Source organism: Anolis carolinensis, chromosome 2 (genome assembly GCF_035594765.1).
Source record: "Anolis carolinensis isolate JA03-04 chromosome 2, rAnoCar3.1.pri, whole genome shotgun sequence".
NCBI lineage: Eukaryota > Metazoa > Chordata > Lepidosauria > Squamata > Dactyloidae > Anolis > Anolis carolinensis.
In genome coordinates this window covers 21,353,882-21,368,502 of record NC_085842.1, presented here as the reverse complement: position 1 = coordinate 21,368,502, position 14,621 = coordinate 21,353,882, and the positions used below count along the sequence as shown (strand labels likewise).

Sequence of the window (14,621 nt, the reverse complement as noted above, 5' to 3'; positions counted from 1 at the left end):
TGACATTTAAGGGCATTTGAGTGGTATTTAGACCTAATCGTTTCAAGATATGTATGCCATTCGCATCCTACCTTTCTTTTGATGAGAAAAAAACAATAGCGCTTTTAAAATGTTGCAACAAACAATGGTAGGGAATATTTTCAAATGTTATACTTTATTTTAATTACTACTATGACCTTGGGAAAGTGACATGCTCTCAGTCCTAGCAAACCCTGTTTGCTTTAGGGTTGTCATCAGTCAGAAATGACTTGAAGGCACGCAACAACAACAATGAGGAAAGCACTTATTTCTTAAAGGTATCCTTCCGAATTATGAATCTAACATTTGTACCTGAAGGTTTCATGGTGGAACTTAGAATTTGATGTAATGCATAATAAAATGGTTGTTCCTAGGAATGTGGTGTGCCAAAGCAAATAATGAGACACGATCACAGAGATAGGAAGGGAATGCTGTGCCTTAGCAGCATCGCTCAAGCTCAGTTTGAGAAGGCGAGAGGGTAGAAAGGAAGGCCAGCCCGCAAACCAATTACAAGAGTCTGGAGAGAAAAGAAAGAAAGAAAGAAAAACAAAGACGTGGCAGAAGCAAACATTCTTCTCTGTGTCTCTTCAGGTGGTGAGACGAAGAGTCGGATCAAGATGGAGAACCCTCAGCAAGGAAAAGCTGGGACTTTAATAGGATTATGTCGGTGGAACAATCCTGCAAACGCAACCGTTCAAGAGCAGAGATGTGAGTCCAAAGGGCAGGCGGGAAAGAGGATGGTGGTAGAGGAGGATGAAGACAGGGAAACAGTAGAAAGCTTTACAACACCTTGTAGCAAAGCCTCCACCCTCCCTTTTGGGGCAGAAAAGCCCATAAACACCCCATTCAATGGAAACTACAACTTTGGGCTTTTAATGGCACTGCCTGTAGAAGAGCATCCACAATTGGAGGCAAACGCCCAACCCATCAATGTCCATCGCAAATGCCAGAGAGGGGAGAAACCTTTCGAATGTCCCAGCTGCGAGAAATGCTTCTGGCAGAGAGAAAATCTAATGCGCCACCTGAAAATGCACACTGGAGGGAAAGCGCATGAATACCCTCAAGGAGGAAAGGCTTTCCGTCATCGGGATAATTTGTTGAGGCGGATTCAGGCTGGAAAGAGACTCTGCGAATGCCCCGAGTGTGGGAAAAATTTCCCATCCAGAGGGACGCTGATACGGCATGTGCGGATCCACACCGGAGAGCGGCCCTTTGAATGCTTGCAGTGTGGCCAGTTCTTCACCCAGAGAGCGCATCTGATGCGGCACCAGAGGATCCACACGGGAGAGAAGCCCCACGCCTGCCTCGAATGTGACAGGAGCTTCTCCCGGAGCGACGAGTTGGTCCGGCACCAAAGGACTCACGAACGTGAGGCGCGTCATAGTTGCGCAGTCTGCGGAAAAGGCTTTAGCCACAAGGCCACGCTGGCCAGCCACCAAAGAAGCCATGATGAACATTAGCTCTCGCCACAATGAATATGAATTCTGCAAGAGACAGGACTGTTGTGTGTTTTCCGGGCAGTATGGCCATGTTTCAGAAGTATTCTCTCCTGACATTTCGCCCACATCTATGGCAGGCATCCTCAGAAATTGTGAGGTTTGTTGGAAACTGGGCAACCTCTGAGGATGCCTGCCATAGATCACAACCTCTGAGGATACCTGCCATAGATGTGGGCGAAACGTCAGGAGAGGATACTTCTGGAACATGGCCATACAGCCCCAAAAACACACAACAACCCTGTGATCCCGGCCATGAAAGCCTTTGACAACACATCTGCAAGACTTTAAAATGTTCCACCAGCTGCTTTTGTTGTTTGGGACCACATCCACAGAAACACTACTGTCAGCTAGGAAAGAAATGGAGTTGGCTCTCCGTATCCATGGATTTGGCATCCACAGTTTGGAAACATTCCAAAAAAGTCCTGAAAGCAAACATTGATTTTGCCACTCGTATCATTCCTGCACCATTGTATATATTAGGACTTGAGCATCCATGGATTGCAGACTGAAGGAATCCCACTGGAGCATTGCAGCACATCAACATACCTTGGAGTTACTCTGAACCGTGCAGTGACTTATAAGAATCACTGCTTGAGTATTAAGAAAAAAGTGGGTGTCAGAAATAATATTATATGAAAGCTGACTGGCACAACCTGGGGATCATAACAAAATGCAGTGAAGACATCTGTCCTTGCGCTTTGCTACTCTGCTGCTGAATATACATGCCCAGTGTGGAATACATCTCATCACATTAAAACACTGGATGTGGTTCTTAATGACACATGCCGCATTATCACAGGATGTCTATGCCCCACACCACTGGAGAAATTATACTGTTTAGCACCACCTGACATCTGTCGGGAAGTAGCTGCCAGTAATGAAAGGACAAAGGCATTGACATCTCTGTCCCATCCCCTGCAGCAAGCCAAAGACTCAAATCAAGAAACAGCTTCCTAAGATCCACAGAGATACTTGCAGGAACACCTCAGCAAGCGAGAGCCCAAAAGAGGTAGGCTAAAACCCAGAACCTCAATCCATGTATGATAAACTCCCTCCTGGGCACACAGAAGACTGGGTGACTTGGAAGGCACTGAACATACTGTTCTCTGGCACCACGAGGTGCAGAGCCAATCTTAAGAAATGGGGCCACAAAGTGGAGACCACAACATGCGAGGGTGGCGAAGAGTAAACCACAAACCACTCACTACAACGCAGCCTGAGCCCTGCCACATGCACAATGGAGGATCTTCTAACAGCGACACCAGAGGCACTCCAAGTGGCCGATTTCTAATCAAAGGACATTTATTATAATGCCAAGTTTTTAACTTTGTTGGTGTTTTTAAATATATTATTACTGTATCGTCAATTCACTTCTGACACGATAAATAAATAATTGTCCATAGATTTTGGTATACATTGGGGTCCTGACACAAAGGGACCACCATCAGAAAAACATTACAGATGTTTCACCAAACAAAGTTCCATTGTGTAACCCACATCCATAAATATTTTAAAAGAGGAAAAGATTTTCCCCTCCTGTTTTACATTATGTGGCATTTTTGATGCTCTGCAAAAATTTTAAAACCTGATCCTAGATATGTCAACTCCTGCTGAGTTTTGTGGAGCTTAGATTGCATCTACACTGGGAATTCAATACAATTTGACTCCACTTTAACTTCCACGACTCAATACTGTGGAACCCTGGGAGTTGGAGTTTGGTGAGGTACCAGCAGTCTACATCAGAAAAGATGAAACATCTTGTAGAACAACTCCCAGGATCCCATAGCATTGAGCCATGGCTGCTGAACTGGTGTCAGACTACATCAGTGGTTCTCAACCTGTGGGTCCCCAGGTGTTTTGGCCTACAAGTCCCAGAAATCCCAGTTTACCAGCTGTTGGATTTCTGGGAGTTGAAGGCCAAAACATCTGGGGACCCACAGGTTGAGAACCACTGGACTACATTAATTCCACAATGTAGATGCACTCCAATTCTCTCTGGAGAAAATACAGATTGTAGCTTTATTCACTTTGTCTCATCTGCAGACTATTGTGCCTAAAGTTTGGAAAAGTGACTGCCTTGACTAAAACTGGCACACTCCTCCATTGGCCATTGTGGGATTGACAGCTGTAATTCAGAAGGCACGTTTTCCAATTTTGTATGTTAAACAGCTAAATTCTGTGTGTTTGCCATAGACATTATTCAGAGATGTCCTATATAGAACAGGCATGGGCAAACTTCAGCCCTCCAGATGTTTTGGACTTCAACTCCCACAATTCCTAATAGTCAAATTGTGGGTGTTGGAGTCCAAAACACCTGGAGGGCCAAAGTTTGCCCATGCCTGTTCTATATCTAGTCTAATGCATTAGACATACTTTTCTTGCAGCAAATTGGCTGGTATTGTGATCTATGTGGTTTTAGTACACAAGTAGACCTCCCAGTCTGCATCTACATTGTGAAAATACAGTAGAGTCTTGCTTATCCAACATAAACAGCCCAGCAGAACATTGGATAAGCAAAAATATTAGATAATAAGGAGAGATTAGGAGCCCCTGGTGGTGTAGTGTGTTAAAGCGCTGAGCTGCTGAACTTGCGGACCAAAAGGTTGCAGGTTCGAATCTGGGGAGCAGAGTGAGCTGCTGTTGTTAGCCCCAGCTCCTGCCAACCTAGCAGTTTGAAAACATGCAAATGTGAGTAGATCAATAGGTACTGCTCCGGTGGGAAGGTAACAGTGCTCCATGCAGTCATGCCGACCACATGACCTTGGAGTTGTCTATGGACAATGCCAGCTCTTCGGCTTAGAAATGGAAATGAACACCAACCCCCAGAGTCAGATACGACTGGACTTAACGTCAAGGGAAAACCTTTACCTTTTCCTAAGGAGGGATTAAGGAAAAGCCTATTAAATGTCAAATTGCGTTATGATTTTACAAATTAAGCAACAAAACATCATGTTTAATAAGTTGACAGAAAAAGTAGTTCAATACACGGTAACATTATGCAGCAATTACTGTATTTAGGAATTTAGCACCAAAATATCGCAATGTATTGAAAATATTGACTACAAAAACATTGACTACTAAAAAATTGACTACAAATAAAGATATAGTTGCACAAAATGAAGTTATAGTAACAACGTTGTCGGAAGTTAAATCCGTAAAAAGTTCAGTCCTGTGAAGATTTTTAAAAATCTGATCCCTGCCTGCCTAGAGAAATAGTTGTGGATCCAGGCGGGAGGCAGACTGAGTTGCATAATACAGAATGTTGGATGAGCGAAGGTTGCATAAGCGAGACTCTAGTGCAGTTTGCATCACTTTAACTGCTTTGGCTCAAGACTATGGAATTCTGAAAGTTGTAGTTTGGTGAAGCATCTGAACTCTTGGGCAGAGAAGACCTTGCAAAACTGCAGATCCCAATAGTCCATAACTTTATTAGAGTGGTGTCAAACTGCATTAATTGCACAGTGTGGATGCAGCCTCGGTGTATGAAAGACCTGCAAAATAAGCTCATGTAGGCGATACCCTTCAGCATATTGTTAAGAACATATTTTGATAACAATTGAAGTGTGTTCAGGGGATGAATCACAGCACAACTGTACATCTACACTGTAGGTTTAATGCAGTTTAAAACCCCTTTCACTTCCATGGCTGCATGCTGTCGAATCATGGGAGTTGTAGTTTGGTGAGGCTGAAGACTTTGTGAAACTGCCACTGCAAGAAATAAATAATAATAATCATCATCATCATCATCATATAATAAAGTAAATAAAGAACAACACTCAGAAGACAGGGGAATTCCAAACAAGAAACAGTCAGGGCCAGTTAACATGTCCCAACAAAGGATTCAACCAGGCAGAAAGCAGCCAGGCTTTGACACTGTAAAGCCAATTGTAACAATCACACTTGCCACAGCCAAACTAGAGTTCTTTCTCCCACCCTGGACCTTCCACAGGTATATATAAACCCCACTTACATAGTTTCCAACAGACCTCACAACCTCTGTGGATGCCTGCCATAGATGTGGGTGAAACGTCAGGAAAGAATGCTTCTGGAACATGGCCAATACAGCCAGGAAAACTCACAGCAACCCATAGTAAGAATTGTTAATATTTTTTACCTTCTCTCCCCATGGTTCAAGACAATAACAACAACATCAGCACTGTAACATCAGTTTACTAGAACATATGACATCATATGGCTGGATGGCCATCTGTCAGGAGTGCTTTGATTGTGCCTTGGCAGAATAGGATTGGATTGGATGGCCTGAAAACTTAATTGGCAGACAGTGATTTTAGTTTTGTCATAATAATATGGTTCCCTTCTAAATATACAAGTGACATGTTCTGAACTAATTCAAGTTCCCGAACTTGACTCTGAACATTGTAACAGCAGTTCAATGCAGTCAAAGGGTTAACACCATTGAGAGTAATTTCCTAGAACGAAGAAGCAATAGTGGAAAAGCACTGCAGGAAGCCGGAGGAGGCTTATTTTCTCTTGGGGGCGGAGCTTAGTGGATTTGCGTAATCCTAAAGGGGAACTGGTCTCAATGAAGTTCAGACCAACACTTCCGGTAGTGAATTGCACAGTCTTTCATTGAATATAGAGATCCATTCCCAAATAGTTTTTGTAAATGTCTTTTTTGTTGTTGTTGTGCGCATTCACTTGATAACTTTTGCTTGCAGTTTTGCTTTGTATGCTTAAATACTCAAATGTAATGGTAGAAATTTGGTGAAAGATAAATATTATTGGTAGGTAAAACCTCTTTTTTTGGGGGGGGGGGGTCTTGTAACAAAAATAAATTACAGGTTGAGTATCCTTTATCCAAAAGTGTTTGGGGTTTTGGATTTGTTTATTTGTTCGATTTTGGAACTACATTTATCCGGCATCTACCCATGGGTGCCGGTTAACTGAGTCTACTGTAATAATGTTCTGCTAGTCGTACAGTGTCATCTGCATATCTTCAATTGGTGATCGTCCTCCAGTTTTCAAATCTCCTCTTTCTGAATCTAATACTGCCTTAAGTATAATAGTTGAATTTTAAACAGGGAGAAATATAGGGCACTATACGTTGGCAACAAAAAAGAAATGTACATACATAGGATGGGAGTCAGCTGCCTTGGAAAAACTCCATGTGAAGGGGATCAATGTATAGGTCTTAATGGATCCCAAGCTGAATATGAGCAAAAAGTGCGATGTGGCAGCTTAAAAAGCCAATATGATTCTAGACTGCATAAATAGGAGTTTAGGGTCTAGAGCAGGTATGGGCAAAATTCGGTCCTCCAGGTGTTTTGGACTTCAACTCCCACAATTCCTAATAGCCGGTTATTATTATTTTATTGTATAACACAGCAAACAAGATAGATATGTTGGATTTCGTATCACAAAATCACAAGTCAAACACTTCCCAAGTGTCTAGGACTGTGTGATGTATTTTCGGATGATGCATGCAGATCCCAGTAGGGTGGCCTTTTGCAGTTGGCAGATCATAATTTTGTCAATGTCTATTGTTTCCAAATGCCGGCTGCGATCTTTTGGCACAGCACCTAGTGTGCCCATCACCACCGGGACCACCTGCACTGCTTTCTGCCAGAGTCTTTGAAGTTCAATCTTGAGGTCCTGATAGCGGCTGAGTTTTTCCTGTTGTTTTTCATCAATGCGACTGTCACCTGAGATGGCAACATCAATGATCCAAACCTTTTTCTTTTCCACAACTGTGGAAAATTATATATATATATATAAAACAACAACAACAACAACAACAACAACAACAACAATTCCAATAATAGGGAACAGTGGAATAGGGCTGCTGCCTGGGAGTGCATTGGAATCTCCTTCCTTCTCTGAGGCTTTTAAGCCAAGGTTGAATGGACATCTGTCTGGAATGCTTTAATGGTATCTTCCTAAGGTGGTTGAGGTTCTCTTCCAACTCTCTATTGATTTGTTGTGTCAAAAGTGAATTGAGAATATGGTTATAATGTATAGGAAAACCACAAAGTTAAAAACTTGGCATTATACTAGATTTCCTTTGACCAGAAGCTGGCCACTTGGGGTGCCTCTGGTGCTGCTATAAGGATGTCCTCCAATGTGCATGTGGCAGGGCTCAGGCTGCATTGTAGTAGGTGGTCTGTGGTTTCCTCTTCACCACACCCGCATGTCGTGGACTCCACTTTGTAGCCCCATTTCTTAAGGTTGGCTCTGCATCTCATGGTGCCAGAGCGCAGTCTGTTCAGCACTTTCTGTGTGCCCAGGAGGGAGCTTCTCATCCGCTCTTAGCCACTGATTGAAGTTCCGGATTTTAGCCTGCCACTTTTGGACTCTCGCTTGCTGAGGTGTTCCTGCGAGTATCTCTGTAGATCTTAGGAAGCTATTTCTTGATTTAAGGCAGTGTGGTCCAACCTTTAGTTACCCAAGGGCCAATTAAACTTTAGTATGGGAATGTGAGGGCCAGAGACATTCCAAAAAGAAAACAAATTCTTACAAACTTAAAGCAGTAAGAAGGGTAAACGATTTTTTCCCCAAATATTAAATTAAAATATTTTTCCAGTAAGAAGGGCAAGCGCCAACAAAAATGAATTGGTGGGCTGCATGTAGCCCACTGCACATGGGTCGAACCACGTGGATTGAAGGCATTGGCATGCTGGCTGATATGCAAACAGAGGGTGGGCTGGAGATGTCACTGCCTTGGTCCTTTCATTACAGGCTACTACTTCCCAACTGATGGCAGTACTGGCTAAACAGTATAATTTCTTCAGCAGTGTTGGGAGTCAACATCTTGTGATAATGCGGCATGTCTCATTAAGAGCCACATCCACTGTTTTAAGGTGGTGAGATGTTTCCACACTGGGCATGCATATTCAGCAGTAGAGTAGCAAAGGCAGATGTCTTCACTGTATCTAGTTGTGATCCCCAGGTTGTGCAAGTCAGCTTTCGTATGATATTATTTCTAGCACCCACTTTTTGCTTGATATTCAAGCAATGCTTCTTGTAGGTCAGACCACGGTCCAGGGTGACTCAATGTCCAGTGGGTTTCCTTCCTAGGTCATCCTCAGAGCTCAAAATGCTTGTCTGTTCTTAGGATGAAAAGCACATGTCTGTGTTTTAGATAGATTCTCTCTGATTCAGCCAAAGGCATGAACGAAAGCAAAGAGAGCCAGATCAGGTTCGGCTTTGATGATCTGAGGTTGCGGTTGTAGGGTGGCTGGTATCAACAATGCTTTTTACATAAGCATAGAATAATGCCCCATACCCATGGCAGCTGGATAGGGACAGAAGGAACACACAGGTGTGATCGAGGTGACCTCCCCTCCAGGACTTTGTAAAAGATAGTTCAAAAATCAAGACTTTATGTTCTATATTCCATATATTTATAGTAGAAGGTGATTGGGACTTTTTACTGGAGTTTACTGTGGATTATCCCTGCACTCTGAGGCAAGAGATAACAACTTCATGGATTGTGAAATCATGTTGCTTGAACCCCACTTCTATGTTGAATTCCCCAGATGTTGTGAACTTCGTTCTGATCAAATGTTTCCTGTCCGGTCACCGCATTGTTTCTATAGCTCCCGCCTCCTCCTCTCTGATTGGCCCGAGGGGGGACAAAAAACGGCTCCCCATTGGGCCAGCAGGGCAAGGCGGGAAACGAAAGCCCGCCTCGTTCCAACTCTCAGCCTATCCGCGATCAGATGGGCAGGGAAGCGGGGCGGGAAATTCAAAGGGCTGTCAGACCGAAACATTGTATAAATATGACTTTATTTGAAACATATGTTACGCTAGTAGATTGAATGATCACTATTAGCGTCCTTTTCAGCTGAATTGCTCAATAAAACCTCCTTGGCGGATTTTCCTTCAACTTGGCGGACCTTCTTCATTTCAGGCTTCAGGTTGTATTGCGGCTTATATTCTTCTTTTGGCTTCGCCAAGGTCCGTTCCCTCAGGACCGGGTCGGCTCCCTCCTTAAGGGGCCCGATCCCCCAAACGCGGTCGATAACATAATTTGGCGACCACGAAGGGACTTGCTTGGAAGTTCCAAAGATCAATTTCTAGGCTAAAATTCCAAGCGGCGACCTTGGTCCAGATATTCTGGGACAGGTTGGGGAGAGAAACGGCTGCAAGGAGGGCCCTCCGACCAACAATTTGACCTCATTTCACATCCAAATTTCTCTGGCAGCCCCTTTCTCTCTCTAGATCTGATTCAGGGTACTGAACAAAGGAGCCAGATAGGAGGAAGCAGATTTTTAGCTCCTCGAAGGAAAGGCGCCAACGTGAAACAGGGGACGCCCTGTAAAAAAATAAAAGGGAACCGGCCCCGTTGTTAAGACCCAGGTGGGCGGAGTTCTGGAGGTATTGCACTTCGGATCAGGGCTCGGTAACAAATTCCTGGTGAAACGCGGGAACATCTGGCGCCCGGTGGTGTGTGAGAACAGTCTGGCTTGTAAGATTACAGGTTCTAGGATCGTGGGGTAGGGGAACGATTGTGTTCCCGGGGCACCTGCGGATCCCACGAACGCCAGCCATTCAGCCTTGGTGTAGGGAGAACTCTTGAAAGGACGAGTTGCATCCAGCCGGTGGGTGAGTCGTTACTCCATTAACTGTCAGGTACTGGGCAGGGGCTGAGCCAAGGATGGGTGTTTGTTCAAGCACGTCTAGGGTGTCCCACCCCAGCAGACATCCCCAGGGATTCTCCATTGGGAAAGATCCTGGCCAATTGGGGTGGGCTTTGCATCGAAAAACATGGTGCAGGCCAGGTTGGGCTAACTCAGAGCACATAAGTGGCCCCTTGTGGCCCTTGAAGGGGGAACAGCTTGCCCCCCCCCCCTTTTGCTCGAGTCGCCGAATTCGGAGTGTTGACCTAAGGTGACTCGCCAGGGGGAGGGCAAGTGGTCCCAACTTGCTTATGCTGCAATGTTCATGGCCCTAAGCCAGGGAGAGAATCGGAGGGGGGGAGGGGGGCCCACGTCTTCCCATGCAGAGATTTGGGCTCCAAAAACAGCCCCCCAAAGATTCCCCCCTAGACCCTTTTCCCCTTACCCCCTCCTCCAGAGGATTTTCTGGACACATTTGCTTGCCTTCTCCCCACCCCATCAGCCCCCTCCTCCAATCCCCATCCCCACCTTTTCTCCTCACCCTGAGTCCTACACTGATCCAGGACTCCCAAATTGGCCTTCCAAGGGAACCCTTACTTCAGGGATCCCCCCCCCCCCAAGAAATTCCCCTCCAGAGAGTTCAGCCCAGTCTAACGTGAAGGAGGGCTCCCAGCCCCCTCCCCTCTCACCCCGAAACACACCTGATCCAAAACACTGTTCACACTCTCTCAGCCCCCATCCCAGCCGTTCCTTTGAAGCCTGATGCCCCCCCCCCCAAATTGTATCTGCCCCTGCCACTCAACTCCTGCCACATTCTGAGTTTTCCTCAGATGGGAAGAATCGCCCCACCATCCCCCTCCTTCTCTTGCCCCCACCAGGCTCTCTCTCTCTCTCTCTCTCTCTCTCTCTCTCTCTCTCTCTCTCTCTGCGCTCATTCCTCTCTTGGAGAGACAGGAGAAGGAGGGGCCGCGGGGAGATTGTGCAAAGAGGACATTTTTTTCCTCTTCCTGTTTTTGGAGGGGCAAAGGGGGGAGAAGATTCAGTCCTGAAGCCTGCCACCAAGATCTATAGTTCTCCAAGGATTGCTTCCTTCTTTCAAATCAAATCTTCTCCAACTTGATATTCTGCCTTGCCTACCCTCAAATTGTACCTTTTTTTCTTTTCTCTCTCTTTCTCTTCCCCGGCCTGAGTGAAAATCTCTCTCTCTCCCTCAAATCTCAAATCCATTTCTCCTCTCCTTCCTCTCTTCTCACCTTTAAAAATCCCTTATTTCCCTTTGTTCCCATTTTCTAGACACTATCCATAAGATTTTACCTCAGTGTTGTCTTATATTTCCTTTGGTCCTTACAAAAAGGGGGAGGGGGGCATTCCTTTAGCCGCTTCTGTTTCTTAACTTCCCCTTTTCTTTCTCTCCCATCTGGGAAGCATGGCAAAGGATTTGGGTGGGGGAGGGGGACTCCCAGAAAAGTGTTGGTTAAATTTTGTGTGTTTATGTAATGTGTGGGCTGTAAACTCTTCTCTACTCATCCCTTTGCCTTAAAAGCCACCAGTGATATATAGTTTTCTGGGAAGGAGGGCTGGAATGGACTAGCTTAGTGCTATGCTCTCTCTCTCTCCCTTTTCTTCTGTGCCATCTCACCTCCCTATTTTCAAAGGTTCAAGCCCTAATATTTTGTGAGACCCCCCCCCAGAGAAAACCTGCTGCTTCTGTGGTTTTAACTTTTTCTTGTCTCTCTCTCCTCAAGCCTCCCTTATCTTAGAGAGAAAAGGGGGGGGGATGGAAGAATTGATGTATTTTTCTATATGTGAGTTTTTTTTTCTCTCTCTCTCTCTCTCTTCCACTTCATGTTTTCCTAGGCCGAAATGCACTTCAACATTCTCCTTTTTCAAAGTTCCCCCCCCCTTCCTTCCCAGCATCCCCATTTCTCCTTATAAACATTCAGTCAAAATCCTGGTTTACTTTTATAGTGAAGGCACTCTTTCACTCTCCACTGTTCCCCAACAATCTCCTTTCTTCCTTTCGGGTCCTTCTCCCTCCCTTTCCCTGAGTGCATGCGTGTGAATGTTTTAAAAAATCCCTCTAACTGCCTTTAATTATGAGGGGGGGCAGTACAGAGTCCAGGGGACCTTCCAGGCACAGCTGAAGAGATCCAGAGGACCGGACCCAACCACCTGACTGAGGACATCAGACCAGACTGCAAGACCCATAATCCATACCTGCCACCATGAACAGTTCTAAGACCTGGGTAGGGGCTCTCGGAGTGCGCTGTGGATTTCATGCAGCAGCTAGAACTCAGAGGCCATTGGAGATGGTCCTGTGAGGGTAAGCCCGGACCCCCAGTCACCCAGAAGAGACAGCCCCACCTGTGGCTGATCTGAGACCCCCACGGGGGAAGCAGCCCCATCTGCCTGGCTCAGGGGCTAGAGACTAAGACACTGCTGAAAGGATTCTTGCACATGGCAGGCTTTTATGGCCAGACCACCGTATGGTGCCCTCCAGCTGGCCTGGTTCTGCCCTGGCAAAGGGCTACTGAGTGCAGGTCTGCCTTTGACGCTGCCAAGGAGGCCCTCATGACATCACCAGGGGACAGAATTGGCCGCCATGGCAGAAGATGTCCCAGAAGAAATGAACAGGATTCTACCAGTGACCACCATGAGGGAAGGATGTTCCACTTTCACCAGAGCTGTGCCAAAGAAGGACCCCAGGACTGCTGGAGCCCTCACAAGGTATGAGTGACTTCCCTGACTAACCCCACCACGGGAGGGAGGGGGGCTTATAATCTGTCCTTAGTTTCCCTAGGCACTCTCTCCTTTCCGTCTCCTCTGTTGGAGTGCTGGACCTGCCTGCAGTCACCAGGAGGCGCCGTGCTGTGAGGCGCAGAAGCTGTGCCCAGTTGCCCCCAGCTGCACCCCAACTACAAAGGGGGGCCCAAGCTGCAGCCAAGAAAAGGCAGCCAAATGGGAGTACTGCATCACAGCCTCCATCATCCCCAGCCCTCACCACCTCCACCTTCATGCTCCATTTCCCATGACTCCAGACCAAGGGACATCTGTTTCAACACCATGGGATCACCCACCACTGACTGAACCTCAGCTTTCACCTCTTCAAGCTCCTGCCCTCCAACAAAAAGGCACAATCTGATCTACCAAGGCAGAGGCCCTGCATGCAGTGAAATGTCGGGGCTTTGGGAAATGTTCATAGCCATTTCCAAGCCCCGAAGGGGGGAAAATGTGATCGAGGTGACCTCCCCTCCAGGACTTTGTAAAAGATAGTTCAAAAATCAAGACTTTATGTTCTATATTCCATATATTTATAGTAGAAGGTGATTGGGACTTTTTACTGGAGTTTACTGTGGATTATCCCTGCACTCTGAGGCAAGAGATAACAACTTCATGGATTGTGAAATCATGTTGCTTGAACCCCACTTCTATGTTGAATTCCCCAGATGTTGTGAACTTCGTTCTGATCAAATGTTTCCTGTCCGGTCACCGCATTGTTTCTATAGCTCCCGCCTCCTCCTCTCTGATTGGCCCGAGGGGGGACAAAAAACGGCTCCCCATTGGGCCAGCAGGGCAAGGCGGGAAACGAAAGCCCGCCTCGTTCCAACTCTCAGCCTATCCGCGATCAGATGGGCAGGGAAGCGGGGCGGGAAATTCAAAGGGCTGTCAGACCGAAACATTGTATAAATATGACTTTATTTGAAACATATGTTACGCTAGTAGATTGAATGATCACTATTAGCGTCCTTTTCAGCTGAATTGCTCAATAAAACCTCCTTGGCGGATTTTCCTTCAACTTGGCGGACCTTCTTCATTTCAGGCTTCAGGTTGTATTGCGGCTTATATTCTTCTTTTGGCTTCGCCAAGGTCCGTTCCCTCAGGACCGGGTCGGCTCCCTCCTTAAGGGGCCCGATCCCCCAAACGCGGTCGATAACACAGGGGTCTCTTGAGAGGTTCCTATATCCCTCAAATTCCCCTATGGCCTGTTGAGGGCTCCTAGGGAGAGGAAATGTACACAAGGGGTCTGAGGAGTGGGGGGCTGACCTATAGCATGGGACCCTAGGCTGAGGAAAGGACAGGGTTATGGGAGATATAGTTTGACAAAGGAGGGTTAGCAAGGGGAGAGTAGAAAGACAAAGGAAGGGAAGGGTCAGGAGGCAGCTGGGGATGATGGTTTAGCATCAAGGGGACAGATGATACAAAAAGGCAAGAATAGGCAGAAAGGATACATTGTGCATTTGAGAAGTAAGGGCAAGATTATAGAATATATATTGTTTACTTGGTTTTTCCCTTGCTAGCCTTTAGCCTAAAACAGGGGTCCTCAAACTTTTTAATCCGAGGGCCGGTCCACAATCCTTCAGACTGTTGAGGGGCCGGATTATCATTTGGAAAAAAAATACAAACAAATTCCGATGCACACTGCACATGTCTTATTTGTAGTGCAAAAACAACAACAACAACAACAACAACAACAACAACAACAATGAAAGAACAATACAATATTTAAAAATAAATTTTTTAACCC

The 14,621-nt window shown here is 45.9% G+C and overlaps 1 protein-coding gene across 1 annotated transcript in view; it reads left to right on the top strand.

Moving 5' to 3' along the window:
• The window catches only part of LOC100565037 (zinc finger protein with KRAB and SCAN domains 1), a 30,274-nt gene extending 16,382 nt beyond the window's left edge, over window positions 1-13,892 (top strand). Inside the window, exon 8 of the mRNA XM_062973533.1 lies at window positions 610-13,892. Within this exon, the coding sequence (XP_062829603.1) occupies window positions 610-1,478 (869 nt within the window). The 3' untranslated portion in view covers window positions 1,479-13,892. The remainder of the gene's footprint in view (window positions 1-609) is intronic.
• The last annotated feature ends 729 nt before the right edge of the window (window positions 13,893-14,621 follow it).